The sequence below is a fragment of the Canis aureus genome, chromosome 11, assembly GCF_053574225.1.
Source record: "Canis aureus isolate CA01 chromosome 11, VMU_Caureus_v.1.0, whole genome shotgun sequence".
In the NCBI taxonomy this organism is placed as follows: domain Eukaryota; kingdom Metazoa; phylum Chordata; class Mammalia; order Carnivora; family Canidae; genus Canis; species Canis aureus.
This window is the reverse complement of record NC_135621.1, coordinates 19,674,665-19,699,623: the sequence shown is the minus strand read 5'-3', so window position 1 is coordinate 19,699,623 and position 24,959 is coordinate 19,674,665. Positions and strand designations below refer to the sequence as shown.

Genomic DNA, 24,959 nt, shown 5'->3' with positions numbered 1-24,959 from the left:
CCCGTTGGGCCTGCAGCCCTTCCTCCACTGCCTGCACGCCCCCCAGAATGTGAGGGGTCCTCACTGGCTGCCCAGTTGGGGGCTGGCAGGAGTGGATGGTGGAGGGCTGGCAGCCAGGCCCCAGGTTCCCACCTCCGCCTGCTCCAGGTGCCCCCAGCTTAGCTCTTCCAGAACGTACCCCACCTACTTCTGAACAGCTGAATCTTGGGGAACAGTGTGGCTCATAACCGTGTCACCTAGAGGTCCTTGGGGTGGGGGACGTCAGCTGTTTGCCTCTCACCTTTTCCTTGCGAGAGGTAGCCACACTTGTTCCGTGAGGCTTGAATGGGGCTGCCCCTGTGTGCAGGGGGTCCCGCCGAGGCCTAGCCTGTCCAGGGCCAAAAGGAAGCCTCAGTGGGGGAGACGGTGTGGGGCGGCCCGAGGACACAGCAGCAAGTGTGGGGAAGCTGCAGACATGTGGGCAACTGGATGCAGCCGTGTCAGGCTGGCTGCACCACACCTGTCCTCAGTTAGGAGCTTTCCCCTTCTGCTGGGCTGGTATCCTGGGAGTCCGGGCCCTCATAGGGCAGGCCTGACGGGCCGACACCATGTGGACACCCCGAGGGCTACAGCGGTGCCTCTGTGCCTCTGCCCCGTGCTCCTTCCCCGGCCGTCAGCCTTACTGCAGCCCCGAGTCGTCCTGGAGCTGACCCAGATGGCCCCACAGCCGGAGCAGCGGGGACACAGGGCTGCCTCCCAGGGCCCCCGCTCTCTGGTGGGGTCTGTACACAGCGATAACTCACTGAACGTGTGCTGGCTGGACCAGGCCTGCGAGGTACCCCCATCTCAGGAGAGGAGACCCGTCTGGGGTTCGAGGTCCAGCGGGAGGCCCAAGCCACACCCACCGCCATCAGCTGCAGCCCCTGAGCCAAGGTGGATGGGTGGGGGCGGGTTCGCCACCAGATGGCACCGGATCCCCATCTCCCCCCCCACCCCCCACCCCCGCTCGGGGGGGGGGGGGGGGGTGCAGGGATGCCAGGCTGTCCCCACCGGGCTGTCCCTGGAGCCTCAGCTCCTGCGCCCTGGGGCGGCCCGGGGCCACACGAACAGCTCAACACTCCCCTGCGTGCCGGGGAGCCCCAAGGGGGACACCCTGCAACCATGTCTGGCCTGGTAAGGGGGGCGGCAGGCAGGGACGCACATGTGCCCCAGTGCCAGGAGGAACCCAGCCAACCAGCAGAGTGAAAAACACAGCTATATTTGATTTACAATTAACAAGATTTACAAAAGGGGGTAGGGGCGAGGGCGGTCCTGGCGGAGCTGCTCCCGGACCCCAGCCTGGGCCCGGCCTCCAGGACGGCCTGTCAGACAGGCTGAAACAGACCCTCCGCCTGCTGGGTCCCCTCTGGCCGCCTGGGCCTCGACGTCTGACGTCCAGCTTGACCTGTGAGGTGAGGCCCGTGGTGCGGAGTCCACCCGGGGTGCCAGCGCCCCACAGGGCCGGCCGGGTGAGGTCAGGAAGGCTTCGTACCGCTTCTCTCCTTCCGTCCCAGTGGGACAGACAGACACAATCTGGGTGCCGGGCCCTGGGGGCCACAGGCACTCAGACCTCACCCAGAGAGGCCAAACCCAGGATGCGAGGCGGCTGCTGGTGCTCAGGGAGGGGGAGTGGAGGCCCAACTGCCCCCAGCGACCCAGCACGGCTCCAGGGCGTAAGGCACGTTTGCGAATCACTTGGTGTGACACAGAACACCTGGTGCTGGTTCTGCAGGAGGGGCTGGTGCTGGCGGGCGCCCGGCAGTATTGCTGAGAAAGATGCTACACACACCAGACACCGAGACAAGGGCTCCCCCGGGGGCGTCTTCCACATGCCCCGGGGCTCTTGCTCTGCTGGTGAAAGGTAAGGGCCTCGCCACTTGGCCTCGTCTTCAGGGGCCGCCCCGTGACTGACACGGGGCATCACGCACCTGTGCCCAGAGACCGTGGTGGCAGAGGTTGGAGGTCAGAGGTCTGTGACTTTGTTCTCCAGCGCAGCCGCGATCTGCTGGAGGCGAAAGGCCAGCTGCATCTTCTGCGCGGCGGGATCCTCCTCCAGGGCATTGATGATCTGAGGGGGGCTCACGTCAGACCGCGGCAGGGACCCAGGGCCCGGGCGCCGCCACCCCTGGGAGGATGGCCCTTACCTCGTCGTAGTACTTCTGCGTGTACTGGTAGAGCTGGTGCAGGGCCACAAGGGTGTTCAGGGAGTCTGTGTGCGCCTGGGGGGTGGAGGTGAGTGTATGACCCGGGGTGGCGGGAGGGCAGACACATAGAAGGCTTCCAGCTGTGGGCTGGCCACGGACACACACTCCCCCAGACACACCGACACGGCAGGCAGGGCCAGCGCAGCACCGCACGGGGCGCATGGAGCCCACGCCTGCCGGCCCATCATCTGCCACCCCCCCCACTTCTCTCCTGTAGGCACCACTGGACCCCGCCCCCCTCCAGAGCACAGTCCCTGCCCCACTGGGGGGCCCCCAGCCTGCAGGCTTCGGGGCAGGGGCAGCTGGGGTCCACCCCGCATCTTCTCTCACCCGCGAAATCTCTGCCAAGTGTGTGTTCATGTCCTGGTCGCTGACCTGCACCATCTGTCGGATTCCCTTGTAATAACTGCAGGGGAGAGGGGGTGCGCTCAGGGCAGGGGTGAGACCTCCCAGGCAGGGTGGGAGCCACCCCCAGGGGCCGAGGGTGGGTGCCAAGGTCGGGCAGAGGGGAGGGCACTCACTCCTCTACCATCTTCTTATAGGTGGAGATCTCCTTGGCGTAGAGCAGCTTGTTGCTGGGGGAGTCCTGGGGGCACAGACAGGAGGGGGTGTCGGCGGGGGGTCCCAGGCCCCACCCCAGGCCCTCGTCCTGAGCCCAGCCTCAGACGCTCTCCCGGCCTGTGGGCTCCACTCACGCGGCTCAGCTTGTGCTCGGTGCGCGTACAGGCGTCCATGAAGGTCTGCGCAATGACCGACAGGGAGGAGTCCACCACCTCGTGAACGTGCACGTCGAAGATGAAGTGCGGGTTCTTGAGAATGTTCACCCAGAACCGGAGTGGTAAACTGAGGCAGGGAGACAGGGAATGAGGGGCTGCGGACCGTGGGGCGGGGTGGGCAGCCGGAGGGGAGCCCCCACCTGTTGGTCTTCCAGATGTGGATGGTGTCCTCGTCCTTGATGTCGTGCTTCTCCGCCTGCTCGTCCAGGAAGTCGAAGAAATACTTGACGGCTGGTGGCACCGCGTGTCCGGGTGCCAGGACGCTCTGGAAGAAGTTGTCCACGAACTGCTGCAGTGTGCCCTGCGGGATGGCAGGAGCACTCAGCACGGAGGGGGCGCGGCCAGCGCCCAGCCAGTGCTGGGCCAGCGCCCCCCTGCTGCACCCACCTTGACGGACAGCAGACGCGTCAGGTAGATCTCGGTGATGGCCTTGGTACGCTCCTTCTCCTTCACGCTGCCCCGCTTGGACTTGCCCTCATCCACCTCGTCCGCCAGCCGCACCAGGTGCCACACGCGGTTCTCCTCCTCCAGGAGGGCGTGGCCTGCGGGGTGGGGCGGGGTGGGGGTGAAGGACCAGGCTGGAGCCTGGCACCCCCCCTCCCAGCCAAGGCGGCACAGAGCAGGCGCCAGTCCACGCTGAGAGCACAGGCTGAAGGGAGGGACTCACGCTCCCCGGGCAGGTCCGGCTGGCTGTCCTCCGGCTGCTGTGACACTCCCACCGTGGACAGGATGAGCGTGGCTCCGTCCCGGACCTGGGGCACGGCCGTCATGAGGGCAGGCCCGCCCCGCGCGCGGCCCCCCACGCCCCGGCCCCCCACTCACGTTGTAGTGCATCAGGGTGTTGATGCGCTTCCACCGGCCCTCCCGCTGGGAGGTCAGGTCCAGGTCTGACAGGATCTGGGCCGTGGAGCCTGGACGCCACTCTGGAAGGACACAGCCCAACACCTGGAGCCCGGCCCCACAGAGCCCAACTCCCGCTGGCTATCCCTCCACCGCCGGCCAGCCCTGGGCCCGAGGGCAAGACCCCTCCCTGGGGGACACAGGGACCTTGCTCACCGAGGACCACACTGTCAGCCTTTGGCCAGCGGGAGCACGGCTGCGTGCGGTACACCTGGTCGATGATCTTCTCCTTGACCTGGGAGATGGTGTCACAGTTGAGGACCTTGACTGGGATGGCATCTGCGCCTTCGTCTTGGACGATCACGCTCACTGTCTGCAGGAGGACACAGAGTGAAGAGCCAGCGTGGGGGCCTCGCTCTCCCTGCCCACCCCTGTGGGAGCAGCCCCGGCCCCCCGTGGCCACGTTGTCAGGTGGCGGGGGCAGCTCTGAGACCCTAGGGCACCGGGGGTGGCCTGGCCTGGCCTTGTCCCCACAAGCCCTGGTCAGCAGACTCTCAGGTGTGCCTGCAGCAGCCCCAGACGCCAGGACACGCAGTCTCTCTCCAGACACCCTTGAGCCCCAACAGCTGCGGGGGACTCACAACCCCTCTCTGGACTCAGCTGGGCCTGAGTCCCTGAATGGCCTCTAGCTCCCGGAACGGAGGCTGCCCAGAGCCCAGCGACATGGGGAACCCCGTCTGAGGCCCACCCCCACCCTGGCCCGGGGCTCACCAGGGGTGCGTACTCCACATCATCGCCCAGCAGCCCCGTATCGTTGAGCGTGTACTTGGCCTTCTTCTGCACGGCATCGACGGGCCCCTTCTCCACCTGATGCTTGATGGCCTTGAATAGCTTGTACAGGGGCTCGCCGGCGCTGTCCTGGAGCAACAGAGGGCAGCTCAGCCACGGGGGACCAGCCAGGCCCAACCCCCTGGGGATGCCACATGCAGGCGGACGTGTGGGGGGAGAGCGGGGAGAGCCACCTCACTCCTCCGCAGCCCTGGCAGGGCCACCAGGAACCCACCTTGAGGTACTGGTACAGGCAGATGGACATCCAGTTGGACAACATCCTCTCTACCACCGTCTCGGACCTGAGGGTGCAACGAGGTATTCGCTGAGTGGGGTACTGAGGCCCAGCGGCTCCTCTGGGCCCCACAGTGCCCCGCCAGGCTCAGGGCCCCGTCAGAACGCACACGTCCAGCCTAGACCCCCCCAGCAGCTTCCACCCCGTCCCACAGAGAGCAGAGGCCAAGGGCACCAGCGGAGATGCCCATGCTGCCAGCGCCACCGCGGCCGGTCACCCCCTCCCCACCCACGTGCGGTGGCTGAGTCTGCAGGCGAACCGGGCATGGCAGGTGCCTCACACACACCTGCGCAGCATCAGCTTGGGGTTCTTGGCCACCACATACTGCTCCATGAGCTCTAGGAAGAGCGTGCGCATGATGTCCGTGTAGTACTCCAGCTTCCCGTGCAGCGCCACTGTCAGCAGGGACGCGAAGTAGACCTTGGCGCGGGCGGAGAACTCGCGCTGGCTCTCCAGGGTGTGGATAAACTGCCAGGGCCGGCGGGGGGCAGGCGGTGAGCGGGGGAGCGCTGGGGGGCTCCCCACGACAGACACCCCGCCCCCACTGCTCCCCTGCCCCGCCCCACCCACCCTGGCCCCACTCACAGTGACCAGAAAAGACTTGCTGTTGAGCAGGTTGGAGAACTGGTACAGGGCCTGCTCCACCACAGACCGCCGGGACTCGGGGATGTCCAGTCGGCCCGTGATCATCACGTCCTTGTCGCCGTCCTTCGAGGGCAGGAAGAAGACGCGGTCGGTGTAGGTCTTGTAGTCCAGCACCGGGATGCCCGCCTCGTGCACATCGTTGGTCTGGTCCTCCATCTCGATCATCAGGTCTGGGGGGAGGCCAGGGTGAGGCAGTCTGCCGCCTGCCCGCCTTCGTCCTCAGCCTTCCAGTCCCAGGAGGTGCCCTCCCCCGGAGACCCCAGTCCCAGCAGTGAGCCTCCCGCCTGGCTGCCCGGAGGCCCTACCTGTGAACTCCTTCTTGCAGCGGTCCCGCACGCTCTCCTCCAGGCCCTCCAGCTGGGACTTGATCTTCTCGTATTCGCGCTCCGCCTGTTGGCTCTTCCTCCTGGGGGCACAGGGAGGTCACTGGGCCTGGCCTGCGTCAGGCTGCTTGCTGGCTCAGAGCCTGCGTGGGGTGCTGTGTGTGGCCAGGGGGCTCACCAGTAGCAGTAGACAGACACGGCAATGACCACCACCATGGGCACGATGACCAGTGGCAGGATGAGGCTGAGTGGCACGTCGCTCGCCCTCGTGTCATACTCCACACGGCCCAGGACCCACTCCCGAGACCCGAATTTCACCTGCAAAGATGGGGCATATGAGGCTGTGATGGAGAACCCCCCCACCCCTACCCTCCCCTGCCCCTGGGGCCTTGGCACACCCCCCCCCACCCCTGCCCTGCCCCTGGGGCCTCGGGACCCCCACCCCTACCCTGCCCCTGGGGCACAGAGCCCCATGACCCCCACACCCCCACCCCAGCCCAGTGCCCACACGACCACACGCACGATGAACTCAGGCAGGTTATGCGTCGTGTCCCTCTTCTGCCGCCGCTTCGGGGGAGGCTGCACCTCGGGAGGCTCGCAGTACAGATCCGTCTCTGTCAGCGTCTTCATGATGCACCGTTCGGCACCCACAAAGGCCTCGGCCTCATGAAGCGTCATTGCCTTGTTGAGGTTTGTGCCCTGGGGGGAGCACGCGGCCTGGAGGGAGTCAGGGACACCTGGGCGGCCTCTCCTGCTGACCACCCACCCCGCCCCCACCCCTGGCGGAGGCCAGTCCTCACCCGGGCATGGATGAGCTTGTTGACCTGCTTCTTGACGCCCCCCGTGAAGTTCTCAAAGGTGGGGTCGGCCACGTACTCAAAGGCCCCGGCCTCAGTCCTGAGCAGGGCACGGTGCCCGTCCATCTGGATGAGGGCCGTGAGGTTGTAGGCCTCGGGCTCCTCGGGGACCGCCGGGGACGAGAACACGACCTTGGAGTCGTTGTAGAACACGTACTCCGTGCCCACGACCTGCAGGCCGAGGCCAGGCCGTCAGGACCTGTGGCCCAGGGCCCCTGCCGCACCTCCCGGGGGGCCCGCGTGCCGAGGACTGACCGTCGTGGGCTGCAGGAGCCCGGCCTCCCGCCGCTGCCGCCAGGACTGCAGGGGCTCGGCTATGACCACCATAGCGAATCTCTGGATGAGGCTGAAGCCCTGGCCCGTGACGTTGATGCTACGGCCACCACTGCGGACAGGGGGCAGCGCCTGAGAGGATGGACCTGGGCAAGCCAGCTCCCGAGCGGGTGCCCTGCCAAGCTGTGGCCCCGCCCCGCACTTGGGGTGCAGGTCTGTGCACACGGGCACCCGCGACCGTGACTGTGAGCACCGCCATCTGTTGGAAGTTGGGGGGGCGGCAATCTGGGCTTCTAGGAGAGCTGATCTGGGGGTGTAGTGGGGTTCCCTGGAGGCTCCCCTGCTGCGCAGACCAGCCCCACCGTGCCCTCAGAGCCTAGTGGGCAGAGGACGCCTGGGAAGTAGCCGAGAGGGGTGAGCGCACGGTGGGGGCCCCCAGCTGGCCAGGAGGGGAGTGAGGCCACACCTGACGAAGCTTCGCAGTGGTTCGAAGGCCCGTAGCACTGGGTTCTCGCGGTAGGTGAAGAGGACGCCGGGGCTGGGCACCCGGGAGCCCCCGTAGTAAATCTCCAGGGGCAGCTCCCCCAGCACGGACTGTGGGCCGGTGACACACTGCAGCTGTGCCCCAAACTGCGTCCTGGGGGTGGGAACTGCTGATCAGTGCCGGCCCCAGCCCTGGGGTCAATGGGCCAGGTTGGCCCCACTGCCCCCACCCCATCCCCCAGAGATTCAGCAGCCCACAGACGACACCCACACTTTACAGGGGACGTCGTTGAGGGTCACCCGCACGTCCTCCTCAGAGCCCGTGTCCAGATGGGTGCCGCTGATGGTCAGTGTGGTGCCTCCGGCCTGTGGCCCCTGTTTTGGGTCCACGCTGAGGGGCTGGGGCTGCTGGAAGAGGGGCAGACGCCTCGGATCAGGGCCAGGTGGTGGACGCATGACCCCGCCCCGAGTCCACAGGCGACCCTCGATGGTCAGAGGCCAGGCACTTACCTGGTAGGTGAACTGGACATGGGGTGGTGAGTGACCCAGCTTCCCGTTGACGTCCACCGTGACGCCCCTGGTGATGGGCCCCGCCGCAGCCTCAATGGCACACACGATCCTGGGTGAGGGACCAGCCGGGAGGACGCTCAGCGGTGGGCACCCGCACGTGCCTGGACCCGTCTTCCGCCGCCGCCCCGTCACCCGGCCCCCTGCCCTCCAGGCCGTCTACTCACCGGGTGGACACGGAGTAGCGCTCTGGCTCAAAGGCGCAGTTCTGGCCTGCCACGGTGACCCTCTTGACGTCATCCGCGGTGACCCCCAAATTGGACCCCAAGATAGTGATTCGAATGCCCCCGCCCAGTGGGCCCGTCTCAGGATGGATCTGGAAGGGGCAGAGTGCAGCTGACCCAGCAGCTCAGGTGGGCAGGGCTGCACGGGGGGCGGCGGGGGCGGGCGCAGGAGGCTCACCCTGGTGATGACGGGCGGTGGGCACTCGGAGGTGGTGTTGCTGCACAGAGCCTCGTACACGCACCTGCCCTGCCCGGCGCACCACACGCACTTGTACGCTGGGTCGGCCGCCAGGCACAGGCTGCAGTCGCTCCGGCCGAAGGAGCAGTTGTACAGGGTGACTGGACGAGGAAGGGGGGTCAGCGGAGCCGCCCTGCCCATCCAGCCCTGCTTCCCCGCCTGCCCCCCCCCACAAGCCCAGCTGCCCACATACCTTGGAGCTTGCTGTCAACGTTCTTGCCGTAGGACTTGACGTACAGGTGCAAAGGCAGGGTCTCGTTGGCGTCGTGGGAGAGCTGGGGGGACGAGCAGGGACACCCCCTGTACTTCCTGCTCCCACTCAGACCCGGGGTGACCAGCACGCAGTGGCCCATGCAGTCCCCTCACAGCCAAGGGGCAGCAGGGGAAGGCCTCCAGGTGGGAGGAAGCCAGAGCCTCACGGATGCAGACACCCTAGGCCACACTCCCTCTGCACTACCCCCTGCCTGCCCTGGGGGCCGTACCTTTGGGGTCCGAAAGAAGAAGGTTCCTGGTTCCTGGGCGCTCACCGGCTCCTCAAACTTGAGCAGGTCACTGCCCACGTGCAGAGAGGAACCCTGCAAGGAAGTGTGGTGAGGACGCCCGGACGCCCATCCCGCCCCCGGCCCAGCGCCGACACCTCTCTGCACCCCACACCTGTCACCCCAGCCACCCCATCTCAGGACTGCGCAGCCGCCCCCAGGCATTCCCGCCACGGTCACCACCAGGGTGTGGCCCCATCCTGGCCGCCCAGCCACCCGACACCCAAACCATAAAACTCCATCTCCCACTCTCTGCCTTCGTTCAAGGCCCGTCTGAATGACCCCATGTCCCACTGGCTTCTCTGCCCCCAAATACGTGGGCAGCACCTCCCTCGAGTGCTGGGTCCTGAGCCAGGGGAAGCTCGAGTGAGCACCAGGCACTTTGACTCTGGTTTTGCAAGAAAGGGGCTGTGACCGAGCCCTACAGACCATCCAGCAGCCCCCATGGCCCCTCCCGGGCCCCACAAGTGCCCCCACCTTCACCGTCTCCAGGTTCTTGCCCTGGAAGGTCACATCTGTCTCGTGGTTCATGGGGATGACCAGGGGGCTGGGGTTCAGGAACTGGGGGCAGTTGTCCTCCTGGAGGGAACAAAGCTGGTCAAGGGCTGCCCCGCCAGCACCCAGCAGCCCGGCTCCCAGCTGGTGCCCACAGACGCTCACCATGTGGGCGCGGACGATGCCGTCCTCGGGGTTGGGGGAGGCCTCCCGACACTCGTGGTAGCGCAGGTCCCACTGGCAGGTCCAGCGGTTGCTTGTGCAGGAGATGCACCTGGAGGAGAGGGCAGTGAGGGGTGCCGGCCACGGCGCGGGCTGGGCAACGGGCACCCTGGGCCAGCAGGGACACTCACGGCAGGTTCTCTGCCAGGCTCATGGCCTCCCGACAGTCGTAGAATGGGTACTGGTGGGACGTGAGGAAGGTGTTGTTGCGTCTGAAGCGCAGCTGGATGCTCACGGCCACGTGGTCTGCAGACGGCAGATAGGGACGGCATCAGGCAGGCACCGGGCGGGTGGGCAGCAAGGCGTGTCCCCGCCCCCCGGCTGCCCCAGCCCCCCTGCTGTGTGGAGGCCTCACCTTGGCCGGCCGGTGTGCGAGGAATGGTGTGCGGGGAGTTGCAGATGACCACGTCCCCTTCCACGCGGGCAGCGTGTGCCGGCGAATTCCCGAAGAGGCACAGCAGCTCGTCCTCCTCGCTCAGGGCTGGGAGGGGGCTGACGGTCAGCTGCACCTGGGGAGGGCGGGCGGCTCACAGCGGGGCCCTCCGCCCAGGGCACCTGCCCTCCGCCCACGCCAAGCCCTGGGCAGGGATGGGGAACCCAACTCCTCACTGGGAACAGGCCCCTGTGCTTGTCCCAGGTCATGTGGGCCAGGGGAACCCCACAGAGGGCAGGCTCCTCGTCCATAGCCTCCGCCAGTGGGAGCCCCACCCCGGCCCGGCCCCGGCCCTGCCACACCACGCACCTCGCCCTGTGCCCGTCGGCTCATGTTCTGGGGCTGCGCTCCGGTGACAGCCACACAGGCCTCGTCACGGCTCCACAGCCAGTGGCCGCTCTCCTCTGCCCGAGGGCACTCAACCCTCCTGGTGCATCTACAGGGGCAGGGTGGCCTCAGACCTGCGCCTGCCGGCCCACCCGCCGTCCCCAGCCCCCCGGCCCCCCAGCCCCCCCGGGCACTCACCGTCCCTCGACAACGCACCAGCCGCAGTAGGGGTCCTGTGAGCTGCGGCACTGCTGGCAGCTTGGGTAGATGTGACACTCCTGGACCGGCAGCCGGAACACCTGGGCGCAGCAGCACTGTGAGCCAGGCTGCCACAGGGACCGGCCCCTTGGGGTCACGGGCGAGGGCCCACCTTTATCTCTGAGCCTTAAAAACCTGCTGCCAGCGGGAGCCTGGGGTCCAGGGGCAGCGGCTCTGAACTGCCCCGCGGCTTGAGGTGCCTGGGATCATGGGGCGTCCGGGGGAACAAGGGGCCCGGCCGCCCTGTGCACCTCGAGACCCCTCAGTGGAGGGGGCCTGGCCCACGTCCCCATGGTCGGGGCCCCTGCCTCTGCTCAGAGCAGACGCATCGCTGCAGCCCGAGACCAGGAAGCGGCCAGACACGGCTCGGGGTGGCACCGAGGCTGCCCCGCCCCCCGTCACCCGCACCCCCTCCTCCAGGGCTCCTCGGCCCACCTTGTCCTGGGTCATGGCGTAGAGACTGGTCAGGTTGGCAGACAGTGCCAGGTCCCGCTTGATTCTCTTGTTGATCTCCACGAGGATGGAGCCGTACTCCGCGGAGGTGCCGTCCGGGGCAAGGTACACCTGCGGGCGGAGGGCCGCGCATGAAGATGGGGCCGTGCACAGGTGGCCCCCGGGAGCCGCCCGCCGCAGCCCCGGGCCTCACCTTGAGGACCCGGCCGTCGGAGGTGCCCAGGAAGGCGACCGTGTGGCCATTCTCGGTGGTCACCACCACGGCTGTCAGGTTCAGGCCGCCACGCTGCAGCACGGCCGTGGCTGTGAGTCCGTCTCTGCTGCCCAGCGGGTAGGGCAGGTGCTCCGAGCCGCACGGGAAGCTCTCGCTGGCGCCCTGTGGACCGTGGCGTCAGCTCTGGGCATAGGCCCCGCGCCCTGCTTGAGGCCTCCCAGCCCCGTCCCCACACACGCCCCCGGGGGCCAAGACCCCCCGAGGGAGCGACCCGCGAGTGGGACCCGGCTGGTGACAGCTCGCCCCCGCGCAGGGCGTCCTCACAGCTGGTGCTGCCCGGACACCCACGGGAGCAGGTGCGGAGGCCACGTACCGTTCCGTGGCCGCCACACTGGATTTCGCCGTGGAAGGGCTTGTAGAAGGTGTCTCGACCCGCCTCCCGGGAGCCGGTGTAGCAGGCGTTGCGGTTGGCCTCCATCTTGGCGTGGACCTCGTCGAGCGGGAACAGACAGAGGCCTGCGCGGGGGCCCCCGGCGCTCCGGCCATCCCTGCTGAACACGGCGTACAGCACCCTGCCGGCACCCGGCCCAGCCACGGAGGCCGCCAGGCACGTGCTGAAGCGGGGTGCCTGGGGGTCGCTGGGGTCGCGGCACTGCAGGTCCAGCTCCAGGTAGGAGTAGTAGAAGGGGTCCTGCTTGCACATGCGAGCCAGGAGCGTGCGGTTCTGCGGCGGGTGCTTGTCCTGCTGGTTGAAGACGAAGAAGACGTAGAGGCCGTCCTCAAAGGCGGCCACAAACTGCTGCGTGTTGGCGGACAGGTACCCGGCCTTGTAGGTGGCGTGGTCCGTGTAGGCCTCGAAGGCCTCCCTGCCCTCGGTCCGGTCCAGCAGGCGCGTGCTCACGATGATGCCGTTGTCGTGCGGCCCGTTGCCTTTGCCCACGAACAGAACACGCTCGCCGCCAGGGCTTGTGGCGCTCACCAGCCCCACCGTGCTCACACTCTCGTCGTTGCTGGCCACGAAAGACTTCTCGCCACTACCGTCCTCGTAGAAGAGCAGCGTGGAGATGTTGTTGAGCGCACGCAGGGCACAGATGCCCTTGAAGAGGCTGCCGCACTCGACCAGGCGCTTCCCGGGAGGGTCCAGCAGCAGGAGCTGGTTGACGTTGTCCGTCTGCACAGCCTCATGGCACTGGCTCGGCTCAATGGGCGGCGTGCACTTCTTGTTGTCCAGGGCCGGGCCGGTGGCCGCCTGCTGCTCCAGCTGCAGCTCGGCGCTCAGCTGGTAGAGCGCGTTCACCGCCCCCAGGTATACCACACCCGACGCCTCGTCCACCACCAGGTGGTTCAGCTCCGTCTCGCTGCGGAACATGTCCAGCTTTCGGGGCCGCAGTCCTGCACCCGTGACCCCCAGGCCCAGGAGGGTCAGCGCCCAGAGCTGCAGAGCCATGGCCCCCCGCTCCCTGTGGGAAGAAAGCAGGATCAGGGGAGCCCAGCCCGGAGAAGGCACATGGAGGAAGCAGCCCCTCCAGGGCCTCTCCAGATACCCGCCCCCCAAGAACCAGAATGTAGGCCAGAGGGGGTGCTGGCCTCGAGCCCACCCCAGGGGGACCCAGCCCCTCCCTGCCTCCCGCACAAGGGACTGGGCGCCCTCCTCTCCATGGAGACTGACTCCCAGACCTTCTCGAGAAGCTCAACCTGTAACCCAACCTAGAGCTGGGGGACGGGCTCTCTGGCCACCACCACGGGAGCTGCAGGTGTGTGTGGCTGCCCCTGGGGCTCACACACCTCCAGGGCCTCCATACCTCCAGGTCCTCCACCTGCGAGGCAACAGAGCACCTCCTCTGGGAGGTCCCCCAGGCATTCACGCGTGTGCTCTCCCCACACCCTAGGACCCCAGGGCTCCAGCTGATCTGAGGGCACCCAGACCATGAGCCCCAGTGCACAGGCCCGGGCCAAGAGGGCACAGGCCTGGATGTGCCAACCGCTGACCACACACCTGTTCTACACCTGACTCTCGGAACGTGGTGCAACCTCACAGGAAACACAGGGACCCAGAACCTCAGATGGAAAGGAACTGGAACCAGCTGTGTGAACTGAAGGCCCCCACTTTCCTCAGTCGTCTCTACTCCCCACGTGGGGCTCGAACTCAACCCCGAGATCCAGAGTCACACGCTCCCGCCGATGCTCCTGCCGACGGAGCCTGCCAGGTGCCCCGGGACACATGAGAGCCACTCGGACCACAGCCCAGCCCTGCCTCCCCATCCAACACGCCAGCCAGCCCGCCCGCCAACCCCCAGGCCCTGCCAACCCCCAGGCCCGGACCCCAGGGGGCAGGATCCCGGGAAGAGTTTCCAGGAGCTGCCAGCCCTCGAGGGGGGCCAGGTCAGGCACATACGCAGGCCCAGGCGTCCGTGTGTGAGGGCTGAGCCACTGAAGCCAAGGCGGACAAAACGTCCCCAAGTTAGAGGACGTGAACATGTGGTTCTCCCCCCAAGTCAGGCACGGGGGCCGGGGAGACCCAGCAGGGCTGCTCGGCCTCTAGACCTCCTCCGCGCTGGGGGCTGGGGTCCCCCCGGGACCTGCTCCATCCTGGTCTGAATCCCCTGGGCATCCATCCTCTGCTGGGCCCTGCCTCCCGGGAGCCCCCGGCGCTCCGGCCTGATGCCTAGGGGGCCAGACCGGGCAGCGGAGGGAAAGGAGGGCCCCAGACAGCCCGTGCTGCCTTGCCCTCCCTGCATGTGCCCCCACTCCTCTACCCTGAGAACCCCTCTTCCAGGAAGGCCGAAAGCCACGTGCTCTGCTCCTGGGCCACAGGAGGCTTCGGAGCGCTGGCTTTGGGCAGGGAGGGCTGTGCTTGCTGGCATGAGCCGGCTTCACCTCCGCACCAGACTCCCTTCTCTGCTCGGGCCACCAGGCACCCCTGACCAGGCTGTGTCTTGTCTCCCCCGCCACCCTCCATTCTCAGGACCACGACCCTCCTTACCCCCTGGAGCAGTGTGTTGCAGTACAGCCTGCAGTGCTGCCGGCCCCCTGGCTGCTGCGCCACAGAACCCCCACCCAGGCATGAAGGGGACACCGCAGGGACCCAGGAGGGCCCCTGGCTGCCGGGGGCAGAGGCTGGGCAGGCGGCAGGAGAGCCAGAGAGGCCCCAAGGGGGTGACAGGGCTGGGGGACGGCCAGGCCTTTAGTCAGAGCCGGCAAGGTTTCAGGAGCCCGACTCCCAGGCTGCCCTCCACACCGAGGCCGGGCGCTGGGCACCCGTGGGCACTTCCCGGTGCCTGGTCCCTCCCTGTCCCTCCCAGGGAAGTAAAGGGCCGCGGGCCCGCCCCCTCGTCCAGGGCCCGCCCCCTCGTCCAGCCCCCGCCCCGTGACCCAGGGCTGCGTCTGGGCCCAAAGTCCGCTTGGCGGCGCCGGCCAGGGCGACAGGGGTGGGCCTCCGAGCCCCTCGCCTCCCCGGCCAGGCCGCCCCCACCGGCCGCTCACCCCGCTCACCTGGCCCCGCGCCGCTGCAGACCCTGGCCCAGACCCAGACCCAGGCCCGGCGGCTCCCACCCGCCTGCTGGAGCGCGGAATGAAAGGAATGTTCCCGGGGCCCAGGGAGGGAGTGTGGGTGGGCGGGGGCGGGAACAGGGGCAGGGGCGGGGCCGGCGGCGGCGTGGGCGGCACAGTCCCCAGTCGTCCCCTGACCCCCATCCCCCGGCCCCCACCCAGTCCCCGTCCCCCTCCCTGTCCCGGCAGCAGTGATTCCCCCCCTCCCCCCCCCCATGTGGACCCTCTGCGGGTCCGCAGGCTGCCGGGACTGGAAGCCACAGCAGGTGGGGAACTCTTGGGCCCCGCTCCAGCTCGGAGCCTCCCCCAGCCCTGCTAACTCACAGCCTTGGGGGGGACCTAAGAGGCAGACGGGTCGCAGTGCTTAAAAAGAAAGCTGCGGTCTTCTGGTCTTCCTCCAGTTAACATCCGTGTCACTAGTCCCTCAGCGGGGAGGCCAGCGCGGTCCCCCCAGGGCCCCGGGTCTGGGGCAGCATCACTGCTAGAGCTGGACCAGATCCTGCCCAGGGTTCCTCAGGGTGGCGGCCACCCTGAGGCTTAAATCCCAGCGTTCCGAACTCACCCCGCACCATGCGAGAGCCCAGATCACCCAGGGTGGCAGGAGGGCCCTAGGTCAGAGGCAGCGGCTCCCTCCCCCCTTCCTGGGCAAACAAAGCCTCAGGTGACCCACCTGACCAGGAGCTCAAGCCTGTTCCAGGCGCCAGGCACAGCCGGCAAAGCTTCCTGCCCCTAGTGTTCCTACTGTTCCTGGAACGGGCGCTTCCTGTTTTGAAGGCAGCCCCAGGACCCCTGGCTCACCGGGGCTGGCGGGGATTTCCTCAAGGGCATCGGCGGCCTTCTTCCTGGCTGCGGTCCAGAGGTGCACTTCCAAAAAGTTGCACAAACTCTGGCTCGTTGCTGGCCCAGAAAAACGTCTGGGCAGGCTCGCCTTCCAGAGCCCAGATTCGCAGCCCTCGAGACCCAGAAGACCCAGAGCCTGGCGCCTGCCAGTGTCAGCCAGCGTCAGTGGAGCCCACCCTCCCGAGGAGAGCAGGGCCTCGGGGAAGGGGGGACGGGAGGTGGGAGGGCTGCTGGCAGCCCCCAGGGCCAGGGCAGAGGGAGAGAGACACAGAGAGACAGAGAGACACAGGCCGCACGCACAGGGAGGGTGGGGGAGAGAATCTCAAGTGGACTCCAGGCCGGGCGTGGAACCCAATGCGGGGCTCGATCCCAGGACCCCCAGCTTAGCCGACGGAGCCCCCCGTGCGCCCCAGGGCCCAGCCAGACCGGAGCTCAAGGTCACCCACCACCGGTGGCAGGGGAGGCCTCCTCTAGCCTTGCCACGCGGCGGCAGCCCCCTCTGCCTTCCCCAGGTGGGGCCCAGCCTCCACTCACCCAGCCTCCAGGAGTCCAGCTCAGTCTCCGCCCTGCGCCAGCATCAAGATTCTCTAGGAAGCAAAGGAGCAACAGCGGTGTCACCCCAAGCCTGGCCTGCCTCCGACCGTCCACTCCACGGCTGGAGGGGGAGCAGCTCAAGGGGACACCTCCGACCTCCTCTGCCCCCTGCAGCCTGCTCCCAGCGCAGCCCTTCCTCAGACACCGGCCACCGGGTCCCTCCGGCCACCGGGTCCCTCCGTCCGTCCGCACCCCAACCCCAACGCGCACAGCATGTGGCCTTTCCCGGACACAAGCATGGGAGAAAGGGGGCAAGGACCAGCTTCCTTTTGTCATTGGTCTGTGGCCACCAAGTGCCTTTTTTCAGCCAGGTAGGTGTATTTGGTTAAAACACAAGTTGCTTTCTGAATAACAAGCAGACGGGTGACCCCGAGCTCTACTCCCAAGCCGTGTGAACTTGCCTCACTTCCCCCCTGTGAAACGGAGACAGTCGTGAGCTCCCCGGGGAATAGTGATTCATTCACGAGAGCAAGAGCTAGCCTGTCACTGCAGCAGCCCTGCTCCCGTGTCCACCGCCCCCCCGCAGGGGACGCCTGTCCACGGACACCGCGATGGCGATGCAGCAACCACCGGGCACCCAACCGGGGGACCCCAAAACACACGCCCGGCCGTGCAGGGGGTGGCGGCAGCACGGGATTCCTGCATCTCTGTGGGTCTAACTGCTGAGAAGTTGTAGAAGCCGCCTTTCAAACTGAAAACAGTAGTAAAGCCTGGGGGCAGGGAGGCCAGGCCTCGGTAGCAAAAGAACTTCATTTACCAGTTTCGGAAAAAGTCTCACAAGGACATGTTCCCGCATCGTCTAAACGCAGAGGCTTAACCACCGGACGCTAATGGGTGCCTCCCCCAGCTTCCCCCCCCCCCCCCCCCCCCCCCCCCCCCCCCCCCCGCCAGCCCTGGCCCTAGAGCCACCACCTCTCCTGGCCAATCCCAGCCCCCACCCCCCAGGACCAGCCCCAGCCCCACCCCCCAGGACCAGCCTACACCACGGGCCCCAATGTCTGGGGCAGCACTCGCCAACACAGAGCCGTCCCCCCACATCCCTGCAAGGCTGGGGCAGGAGCCGGGGCAGATCCGAAGGAGACCAGCAGGAGACCAGCAGGGGCGGAGCAGGGACAGGGGCTCGCGCTTCGGGTGCAGGGCTGAGGCGCAGCCTTGGTCAAAGGAGCCGGGGCCACCCCACAGGCAAACTCAGGGGTGAAACCCCTGGTCAGGAGACGCAGCCTGGTGAGGAAGCAGCCGGGGTGCACACGGCCTCCATGGCCTGCCCTCCAGTCTGGCGTCTGTCTGTCTGTCCGTCCGTCCGACCATCCGCAGCAAAGGTGAGGGCGGCTGCCTCCCCCCGGCCCACGCACCCCACGCACCAACACCAGGCTCCTCCAGCAGACACTTCCGGCAAGATGAAGCCTGGGCCCGTCCTTCCTCAGCCACCCCGGCGGCCGTCCCACACCAGGGTGCCTCTGCCAACTCCCCAGCCGTGCCCCCCAGCGCCCCCAACAGCCAGCATCATGGGCTCTCAGGACGGCCACTTTCACTTCCCTCAGAAGGCAGCTCACGGGATCACAGGCCCCGGAGGCCTCGGGCCCCCCACCTCATAGTCTCACACCCACTGCTCCCCAGGCGACAGCCTCAGGGCAGATGGCTGGAGCCAGGCTTTCGTTTTTTTTTGTTTGTTTGTTTTTGTTTCCAAGATTTTACATTGATCTCTACACCCAGTGTGGGACTCGAACTCACAACCCCGATCAGGAGTGTCACACTCCATCCCCTGAGCCAGCCGGGTAACCCCGGAGCCAGCCTTTTGGATTCAAACTCATGCTCAGTCGCTTTCTATCTTGGTCAGGTGGGTAGTTCACAAGGCCACGCTGTGCCTCAGTTTCCCCGCGCGTAAAGTGGGGGTGATAACATCGACCTCAGTGAACTGCCAGGAAGGGTAAGCAAACCCTATGGAAATCCTAGGGCTGTGCCTATGGGAGGCGGCACTCTGGGGGACTCGTCACCACCTCTGCTTTGCCACCCCTGCCCCATGGAATCCTGAGATAGCCACCCTGAGCTGGCCTGTGTGACAGTCCCCTGTCCTCTAGGGTCTGGATCATCCCCGACGGGCCTGCCACAAGCGCATCTGCACCGGGATGTGCACCTGCGCTGAGCCAGTGCCTGGGGAACCAGCAGGTGCCCTGCAGCTGACCCCCAACCTCACACACGGCTGTCTCCTCCCACAGGCGGGGCAGACGGAGCAGGAAGTAGGCGAGCTGCCAGATGGGTCCCTGTGGTTTCCCTTGGGTGCCATCTCCCTCTAACCCATGGTCCCCAGGGCCCTGGCGCGGGCAGGTTCTGCACCCCCCACACCCCAAGGAAGGTGAACAGAAGGCACCCGAGAGGCGGGTGCCTACAGCCCCCAGGGCTGGGTCAGCCCTTCTTCCCAGGACGCTCTTCTCTGCTTCCTGCTAACAGCAATTGGGGAGGTGGGGTCCAGCTTGGGGGCGGCCCCTGGCCAGGCCAGGATGGGGGGTGGAGGGGGCCCAGAGGCCCGGGGAGCACAGGCGGGGGTGGAGGGGGCAGGTGTGTGGGGGGGTGAGGGTCAGGTGGGGGGGGCGAGGGGAGCCCCGCCGGGCGGGGAGCCAGCCTCCCGAGCCGCCCCTCCCCCGCCCCGCCCCTCCCCCGCCGGCAGCTGGCAGCCTGGGGACCGGGCCTCAAGTCTCCCGACGAAAATGCAAATCTGCAATTAGCGGGGAGCGTTAAACAAATCAGAGGAAACAAAACAGGCCGAAGCGCCCGCAAATCGCCGGCAAATCCGAGCCTCGGCTGTTTCCAAAACAAGCGCGAGGGGGGGCGCGGCCGGGGCGGGCGGGGGGTGTGGGGGGGCGAGCGGGGGCCGGTCCGAGGGGCGCGGGAACAATGGGGCGCGGGTCACGAGGGCGGGGCGCGCTCACCTGCTGCCGGCGGCGCGGCGGCCGCTACCTGCGCGCGGGTCCGGGCCGCGCCACCTCCCCCGCCACCCGGCCCCCCCGCCGCCCCGCGACCCCGACCCGGGCGAGGCCGAGCTCCCGCCGCCCGGGCACCGAGGGCAGGGGCGGGGCGGGCGGGCGGGGCTCCAGGGACACACTGACGTCGCAGCCCCAGACTTGCGTCAGCGCCACCGGAGCCTCCCACTGGACCCCTCGCCGCCGGTGACGCTCCTACCTGCCACCCTGGGGCCGCCCTGGGCGCCGGGAGCCCGGCCTCTGGGTCCCCGTGGCGAGTCCCCACGGCCCAAGACCCCAGCACGGCGAGCACCCGACGGAGCCGGCCGCGGTGGCTTCTCAGCAGCCCAGGAGGGGTGAGCGGGGCCGCCTGGTCCAGCCCGGCCCTCAGGTGTCCCCGGGGCTCGCTCAACAAAGCCTGTGTGTGCTCGAGCCCCTCCCTCCCCACGCCTGCCCTGCAGCCCCTGCTCTGCCGCCCCTGCAGGTGTCCAGGGACAGCTCCCTGCGGCGCCTCCCCATGCCCCTGCCCTGCATCCCCTGCGGGTGCCCACGGACAGCTCCCTGTGGCCCCTCCCCACGCCCCTGCCCTGCATCCCCTGCAGGTGCCCACAGAAGGCTCCCTGCAGCTGCCCTGTGGCCCGGTGGCCCAGAGAAGCCGGAGAACAGTTCCGGTGGCTGACAGGGCGCAGACCCTCGGTGCAGGCAGCAGTCGCCAGCCTCCTTGGCCCCCAGGCCCTCAGGGCAGCGTGGGCTCTGTTAGACTCGGTGCCCGTGCCCACCACCACCCAGCCCCTTCCTCCCGAGCCCCAGCCGCCCGCGCTGAGGCCCTTCAGGATGCGCCCACCGGCCAGGGCCCAGGTTGCTGCTAGGACAGCAGTGCTTGCTCACGGCCCCACAGCGTCGTGCTCTGCACCAGACTCCGGCCTGTGGCCCGCTGACCCGTCCCATTGCTCGGCCCAAAGCCCGACAGCTTCCTGTGTGCCACCGAAGCTGCTGTGTGCCCCCCACTCCGCGCTCACAGAGCCCCAGCAGATGGCAGGGACCGGCCTTGCTTTTACGCGCGTGTGGACATCCTCCCGAGATAACCGGCGGGTGGCCTGTGGTCGGATAGCCACAGAAGGAGGGGGTAAGGTGGGGAGGGGCCGCCTGAAGGTCGGACCCCACAGGGTGTCCACAGCACAAATGAGGCATGCAGCCACTGCATGGGTAGGAAGAGCAACTCGGACGGATGCCCAGACACAGAAGGGCCCCCAGCGACAGGCTCAGTTCCCTCGTGCCCCACATCCATGCAGGAGGCCGAGGGTTCCCAGCGCGGCGGGTGGGAGCGGCTGGCTCTGACGCGGGGCCTCTCTGCCCATGCCCCTCCAAGAGCTGCTCCCCTCCGAGCTTCTCCCACGCATCTGCCCTCCCAGGCTCACCTCACAGCTGGCTGTGCGCAGGCCAGGGCAGCCTGAGGCTCACAGCAGCTGCGGGGCAGCTGCGGGGCGCGGAGCAGCCCCCGCCCCAGCCCCCTTCCTGGGCCGGGAGTGGGGGTGGGGGTGGGGCGGACGGGGGGGGGGGGGCGGGGGCTGCCGCGCGAGTGAGGAGTAAGCAAGGCCTGTAATCTCCCCATCAAGTCTGTCAGCGCCTCAGCGGTCACCCCAGCCCCGCCTCCTCTATCACTCCCGAACCCCACAATTAGCCCAGGGCGCCGTGCCAAGCCGCCACACCAGCCACCTCTCGCTCACGTGACCGCACACGTGCAGGCACACTCGTCTGGGATGCCCACGAGGGACCCTGCCGGCGCCCAGTGCGTCCCCAGGACAAACAGCGGCGGGGAGGAGCCTGGGGTACCCAGCGCTGGGGCCACCCCGTGCTGGCAGGGTGGAGGGGCAGGGCCCGTACGCAGGCCGCCTGCTGCCAACCAGGTGTCCAGTGGAGGCCAGGTTGGGGGCCCCGCCAGACGCACAGGGCTTGGGGTGCTGGGTGGGGCCTGGGCCAGGCTAAAGGTGGGGCGGCAGTTGGTACCCACAAAGGAAAACGGCCAGAGTTTGGGGAGGGAAGAGGGACCGGGAGCCCAAGCGAGGAAAGGCCCTGCTCAGCTGGAGGGGAGCTGCCTGCGACGTGAGGCAGGTGCTGGGGAGGCACCAGGGTGGCTGCGCTCTGGGGGGAGGGGGGGCGGGGAGGTGGGCGCTGGCCTCCCTGGGAGGCACAGGACGAGGCCCAGCTCCCTGAAGCCCCAGCGCCCCTCTCCCTCCCCTTGGTCTCCCATCCCCGATCAGGGGGCTGGGCAGGGGCAGGTGGACCACGCAGGACCCCCCGCAGGACCCCCCACCGCGCCTTCTCCACCAAGGCCTCGGGCTCTGCGGACAGCCTGCAGACAGCCTGCGGCAGGGGTGGGAGCCTAGGATCCACGTGCAGCCCAGAGTCCCCACCTCTCTACAGCCGGGCCCGCGTGGCCAGGTCCCCTGTCTTACCAGGCTGCCACTCCGGGGCCCCTGTACCGCAAGTGCCAAAGGCTTGCTGCAGCCCAGGACAGACCCAGGCCCCCAGAGCAAGGGCGGGGGTGGGGGCACAGCAGGCGGGGACAGCACCCTTCCCGTCCCCCATGCTGCCTGCTGGGGCCTCTCAGGACCTCAGCGCACCCTCAGCCTCCAGCAGCCAGCTCGGGGTCGCTGCGGACTGGGTCCGTGGCGTGCAGGCTCAGGGGACAGGGATGGGGACTTGAGGGCCAGCCAGAACTGCCCTGGGGGCACATGCCCCGCCGGGTGGCTCTGCTGACACAGGTGGGTCCTCAAGGGCTCCCCGTCCAACAGTTTTCTCTCTTGCTTTTCCTGGCAAGGGCGCCCAGCCAGGCAGCATTGGGCAGAGATCTGAGCTCTCCACTGGGCCTGTCCATCCCGGGCCTCACGTGGGACCTGCTGGCCAGCGGGCGCCAACCCGGGCTTCAGTCTCGGTGCAGCAGCGATATGTTGGGGCAGGGCTGCTGGCAGGGCTGGGGGCAGAATGCAGGCTGCTCCCCAAAGACTTCCTCTCCCTCGCCGTGGCCCCGGGGCCAGGACTCTCCCAGCACTGCCCGGTTCAAAGTCACGCCGTCCCAGGGCCTGGAGACCAGGGTGTGGACGCCGGCTACGCCCTGTCCCCAGATACCCCATCCCAGCCCGGGAGACTCTCGCACGCCCAGCACGCTGCTCCCAAACACTTGGGGGGTGGGAGAATAGCCACCAGCCACATTGCATCGTGGCCCCGTCTCTGTGTGAAAGGGGTGCTGGGATGTGGGGGGGTGCGGAGACCCCTGAGAGAGACAAAGCGGGACACAGATGGCCAGCTCCAGGTGCGGGCCAGCCCTGCCCGCGTCCCTGTGAGCAGCCTGGTCACCGTCCTTGGCCACGGTAGGCTCCTCGGGGGCCCTGGGTCCAGCCACTGTTATGACTTTGTGAATCATGCATGGAGCAGACGATCAGAGACCCATGTGGGTGGCCTTCGGGCAGGACGGTGGCCTGACTCAGGGCCGGGCAGGGAGGCCTGGGCAGCTGAGGGAACCAAGGTCCTCCTGCCCTCGAGGCAGAGGGAAGCAGGCACCCGTCAGGAGATGTGAAACCAGGAGGGGAAGGGCGTGTGGGGTGGGGTGGGGGAACCAGAAGCGCGCCGCCCCCCCCCCCCCAGCTGCCCCTGCTCCCCCAGCTGATCACACCGCCCAGATCCCAGATCCCAGATCCCAGATCCCAGATCCCGGTCTCAGCCTGTAATTTGAGTCCAAAGACAATTAGCCACAGGCGGCCCCACCCCACCCTACCCTCAGCCCCACCCCAAACACAAACACCCAGGAGGCTCTGGACAGACCTCTGCCCAGCCCCAGCCCGGCCCAGGCCCTCGCCCCAGGGAAGCGGGTCCCCCCCGCCCCCCCCCCCCGCAGGACCCCCGCAGCCCCTCCACAGGGCCAGACTCGGGCATGGGTTCTGGTCGGATCCGCTGGCCTCAGCCTCCCCCAGACCCACACCCATGTCCAAGGCAGGGGTGACCCAGGAGGCTCCTCAACAGAGGAAAAACGCTCACAAGCACCCCCGCCGGCCCCCAGCGCCCCGAGGCCGGATGACCATGGCTGCAGCCCTTGCTGGCACGTCAGGGTGGCCCTGCCTGGGTCAGAGAAGGGGCTCCGAGGGAGGGTGCTGGACCCCATGGTCTCTCCCCACCAGAGCACCCCTCCCACCCAACGTCCCAGGGCTCTTGGGCTCTGGGGCCAGGGCGCACGCGCCCGCAGCGGCCTGAGGCCTGGGGTGCCCTCTTGGGAGGGGTGGGCCGAGGCCATCTGGAGCCCTCCCCAGGCCTCCAGCCCCCTCCCCGCCCCCTACAGCGCTTTCCAATCCAATCTCTTCCGCTCCACCGGCCTGGGCGAGGGCCAGGACCCCGGGCTCCCCGCGCCGCCCAAGCTGCCAGTTCCGGGACAGTCCCCGCTGGGCTGCCGGGCACCGGGCACAGGCTCGGGGCAGGCTCAGGCACGGACCCTGGGAGCCCACCCAGTGGCGGCCGCGTCCTGGACGGAGACCCACGAATGCCTTTGGTTGGTTCCCCTGGGAACCCGGGGGTGTGGGCTGGGCGGTCAGAGGCTTGGGGGGTCTGTGCGGCCCTCGGTGGCTGGGGTGGGGGTCTCGCCTGGAGCAATCTAAGTCCCGCCCCTACCTGTTCCCCGTCATCCCTGGGAAGCATCAGGTGTGAGTAACTCGCCAAGGTGTGTCCCTGAACCTGAACCCGCAGCGTCAAGCTACGTGTGCTGGGGCTGGAAGGGTCCCCAGCCTGGGCCTCCCCGCGCCCCACCCTGAGGACAGGACCTGGGGCCCCTCCAGCCCCGGGGCCCCTCCAGCCCTGTGGCCCCCCTGGAGGGGCCTGGGTCCACTCCAGGCCACCAGGCAGGCCTGCTGGGGCAGCCTCTAACCTCCAACCCAAGGGTGACGCATCCCCTCCCTCCCACCCCGCCCCCGACCGGTCTGAGCAGCCTCGGGGTGGCAGAGCTGCCCAGACTTGCCCTTCCGTCCCTCCCTCCCGGTGCTCTCAGCCCTCAGCCCCGGAAGTGGATGCCTCTCCCAGGGCTGCAGCCTCCCCCCTTGGGTGGCTGGACACGGCTGGATAATCCAAAATAATTCCTTTTTGGCAGGCAGCCGGCGGAGGAGGGGGGACTCACATTCCAAACCCTTGTTTTTCTCAGTCACTTCCCTCCTCTCCTGGAGCAAGGAACCCCTGGCCAGACCTCAGGCCTCCTGAGGGGCCCACCCCAAACACCGAGGTGCTCCCCCCTTCGCCGTAGCGATCTGGCAAGAGGTGGGGGGCTCAGATCTGTGGAGCCCACTTGTTTGTCCTTTATCTTCTCTGGGAGTTCCTAAAAGCTGAGACGACACAAAAACACCCAGCAGGGTCAGCCAGGGACCCTCACCTCGGGGCGGGGGACGGGCTCTCCACCAGCTGCTCCACCCCGACTCCCAGACTGCGTGTGCAGGCCCCACCAGGGCAGCGTGTGGGCTGCGGGCTCGGGT

The 24,959-nt window shown here is 68.0% G+C and overlaps 2 protein-coding genes across 6 annotated transcripts in view; one reads left to right on the top strand and one right to left on the bottom strand.

The window, feature by feature from the left end:
* Window positions 1-1,216: 1,216 nt before the first annotated feature.
* Window positions 1,217-24,959, bottom strand: part of PLXNB2 (plexin B2) — a 25,257-nt gene continuing 1,514 nt past the window's right edge. For 2 of the 5 annotated variants that reach the window (XM_077913956.1, XM_077913955.1), the window contains exons 2-37: window positions 16,436-16,488; window positions 11,886-12,972; window positions 11,492-11,674; window positions 11,281-11,409; window positions 10,786-10,886; window positions 10,570-10,696; window positions 10,183-10,336; window positions 9,959-10,073; window positions 9,771-9,879; window positions 9,588-9,689; window positions 9,054-9,146; window positions 8,765-8,846; window positions 8,512-8,672; window positions 8,277-8,425; window positions 8,053-8,161; window positions 7,814-7,950; window positions 7,526-7,696; window positions 7,042-7,171; window positions 6,730-6,957; window positions 6,452-6,646; window positions 6,108-6,247; window positions 5,912-6,012; window positions 5,547-5,776; window positions 5,248-5,429; window positions 4,902-4,968; window positions 4,610-4,756; window positions 4,055-4,211; window positions 3,821-3,921; window positions 3,666-3,750; window positions 3,386-3,540; window positions 3,139-3,299; window positions 2,918-3,065; window positions 2,744-2,808; window positions 2,553-2,628; window positions 2,163-2,237; window positions 1,217-2,086 (exon numbers count right to left, since the gene is read on the bottom strand). In XM_077913956.1, coding sequence (XP_077770082.1) covers window positions 1,982-2,086; window positions 2,163-2,237; window positions 2,553-2,628; window positions 2,744-2,808; window positions 2,918-3,065; window positions 3,139-3,299; window positions 3,386-3,540; window positions 3,666-3,750; window positions 3,821-3,921; window positions 4,055-4,211; window positions 4,610-4,756; window positions 4,902-4,968; window positions 5,248-5,429; window positions 5,547-5,776; window positions 5,912-6,012; window positions 6,108-6,247; window positions 6,452-6,646; window positions 6,730-6,957; window positions 7,042-7,171; window positions 7,526-7,696; window positions 7,814-7,950; window positions 8,053-8,161; window positions 8,277-8,425; window positions 8,512-8,672; window positions 8,765-8,846; window positions 9,054-9,146; window positions 9,588-9,689; window positions 9,771-9,879; window positions 9,959-10,073; window positions 10,183-10,336; window positions 10,570-10,696; window positions 10,786-10,886; window positions 11,281-11,409; window positions 11,492-11,674; window positions 11,886-12,959 — 5,544 coding nt within the window. In that variant the 5' untranslated portion in view covers window positions 12,960-12,972; window positions 16,436-16,488 and the 3' untranslated portion in view covers window positions 1,217-1,981. Of the gene's footprint in view, window positions 2,087-2,162; window positions 2,238-2,552; window positions 2,629-2,743; window positions 2,809-2,917; window positions 3,066-3,138; window positions 3,300-3,385; window positions 3,541-3,665; window positions 3,751-3,820; window positions 3,922-4,054; window positions 4,212-4,609; window positions 4,757-4,901; window positions 4,969-5,247; window positions 5,430-5,546; window positions 5,777-5,911; window positions 6,013-6,107; window positions 6,248-6,451; window positions 6,647-6,729; window positions 6,958-7,041; window positions 7,172-7,525; window positions 7,697-7,813; window positions 7,951-8,052; window positions 8,162-8,276; window positions 8,426-8,511; window positions 8,673-8,764; window positions 8,847-9,053; window positions 9,147-9,587; window positions 9,690-9,770; window positions 9,880-9,958; window positions 10,074-10,182; window positions 10,337-10,569; window positions 10,697-10,785; window positions 10,887-11,280; window positions 11,410-11,491; window positions 11,675-11,885; window positions 12,973-15,731; window positions 15,754-16,435; window positions 16,489-24,959 lie in introns of those variants that run through there. The other 3 variants (XM_077913960.1, XM_077913958.1, XM_077913957.1) reach the window with 3 other exon arrangements.
* LOC144323174 (uncharacterized) overlaps window positions 17,047-24,959 on the top strand; it is a 16,282-nt gene continuing 8,369 nt past the window's right edge. The window contains exons 1-4 of the mRNA XM_077913247.1: window positions 17,047-17,097; window positions 18,574-18,732; window positions 19,219-19,808; window positions 24,635-24,712. Of these exons, the coding sequence (XP_077769373.1) occupies window positions 17,047-17,097; window positions 18,574-18,732; window positions 19,219-19,808; window positions 24,635-24,712 (878 nt within the window). The remainder of the gene's footprint in view (window positions 17,098-18,573; window positions 18,733-19,218; window positions 19,809-24,634; window positions 24,713-24,959) is intronic.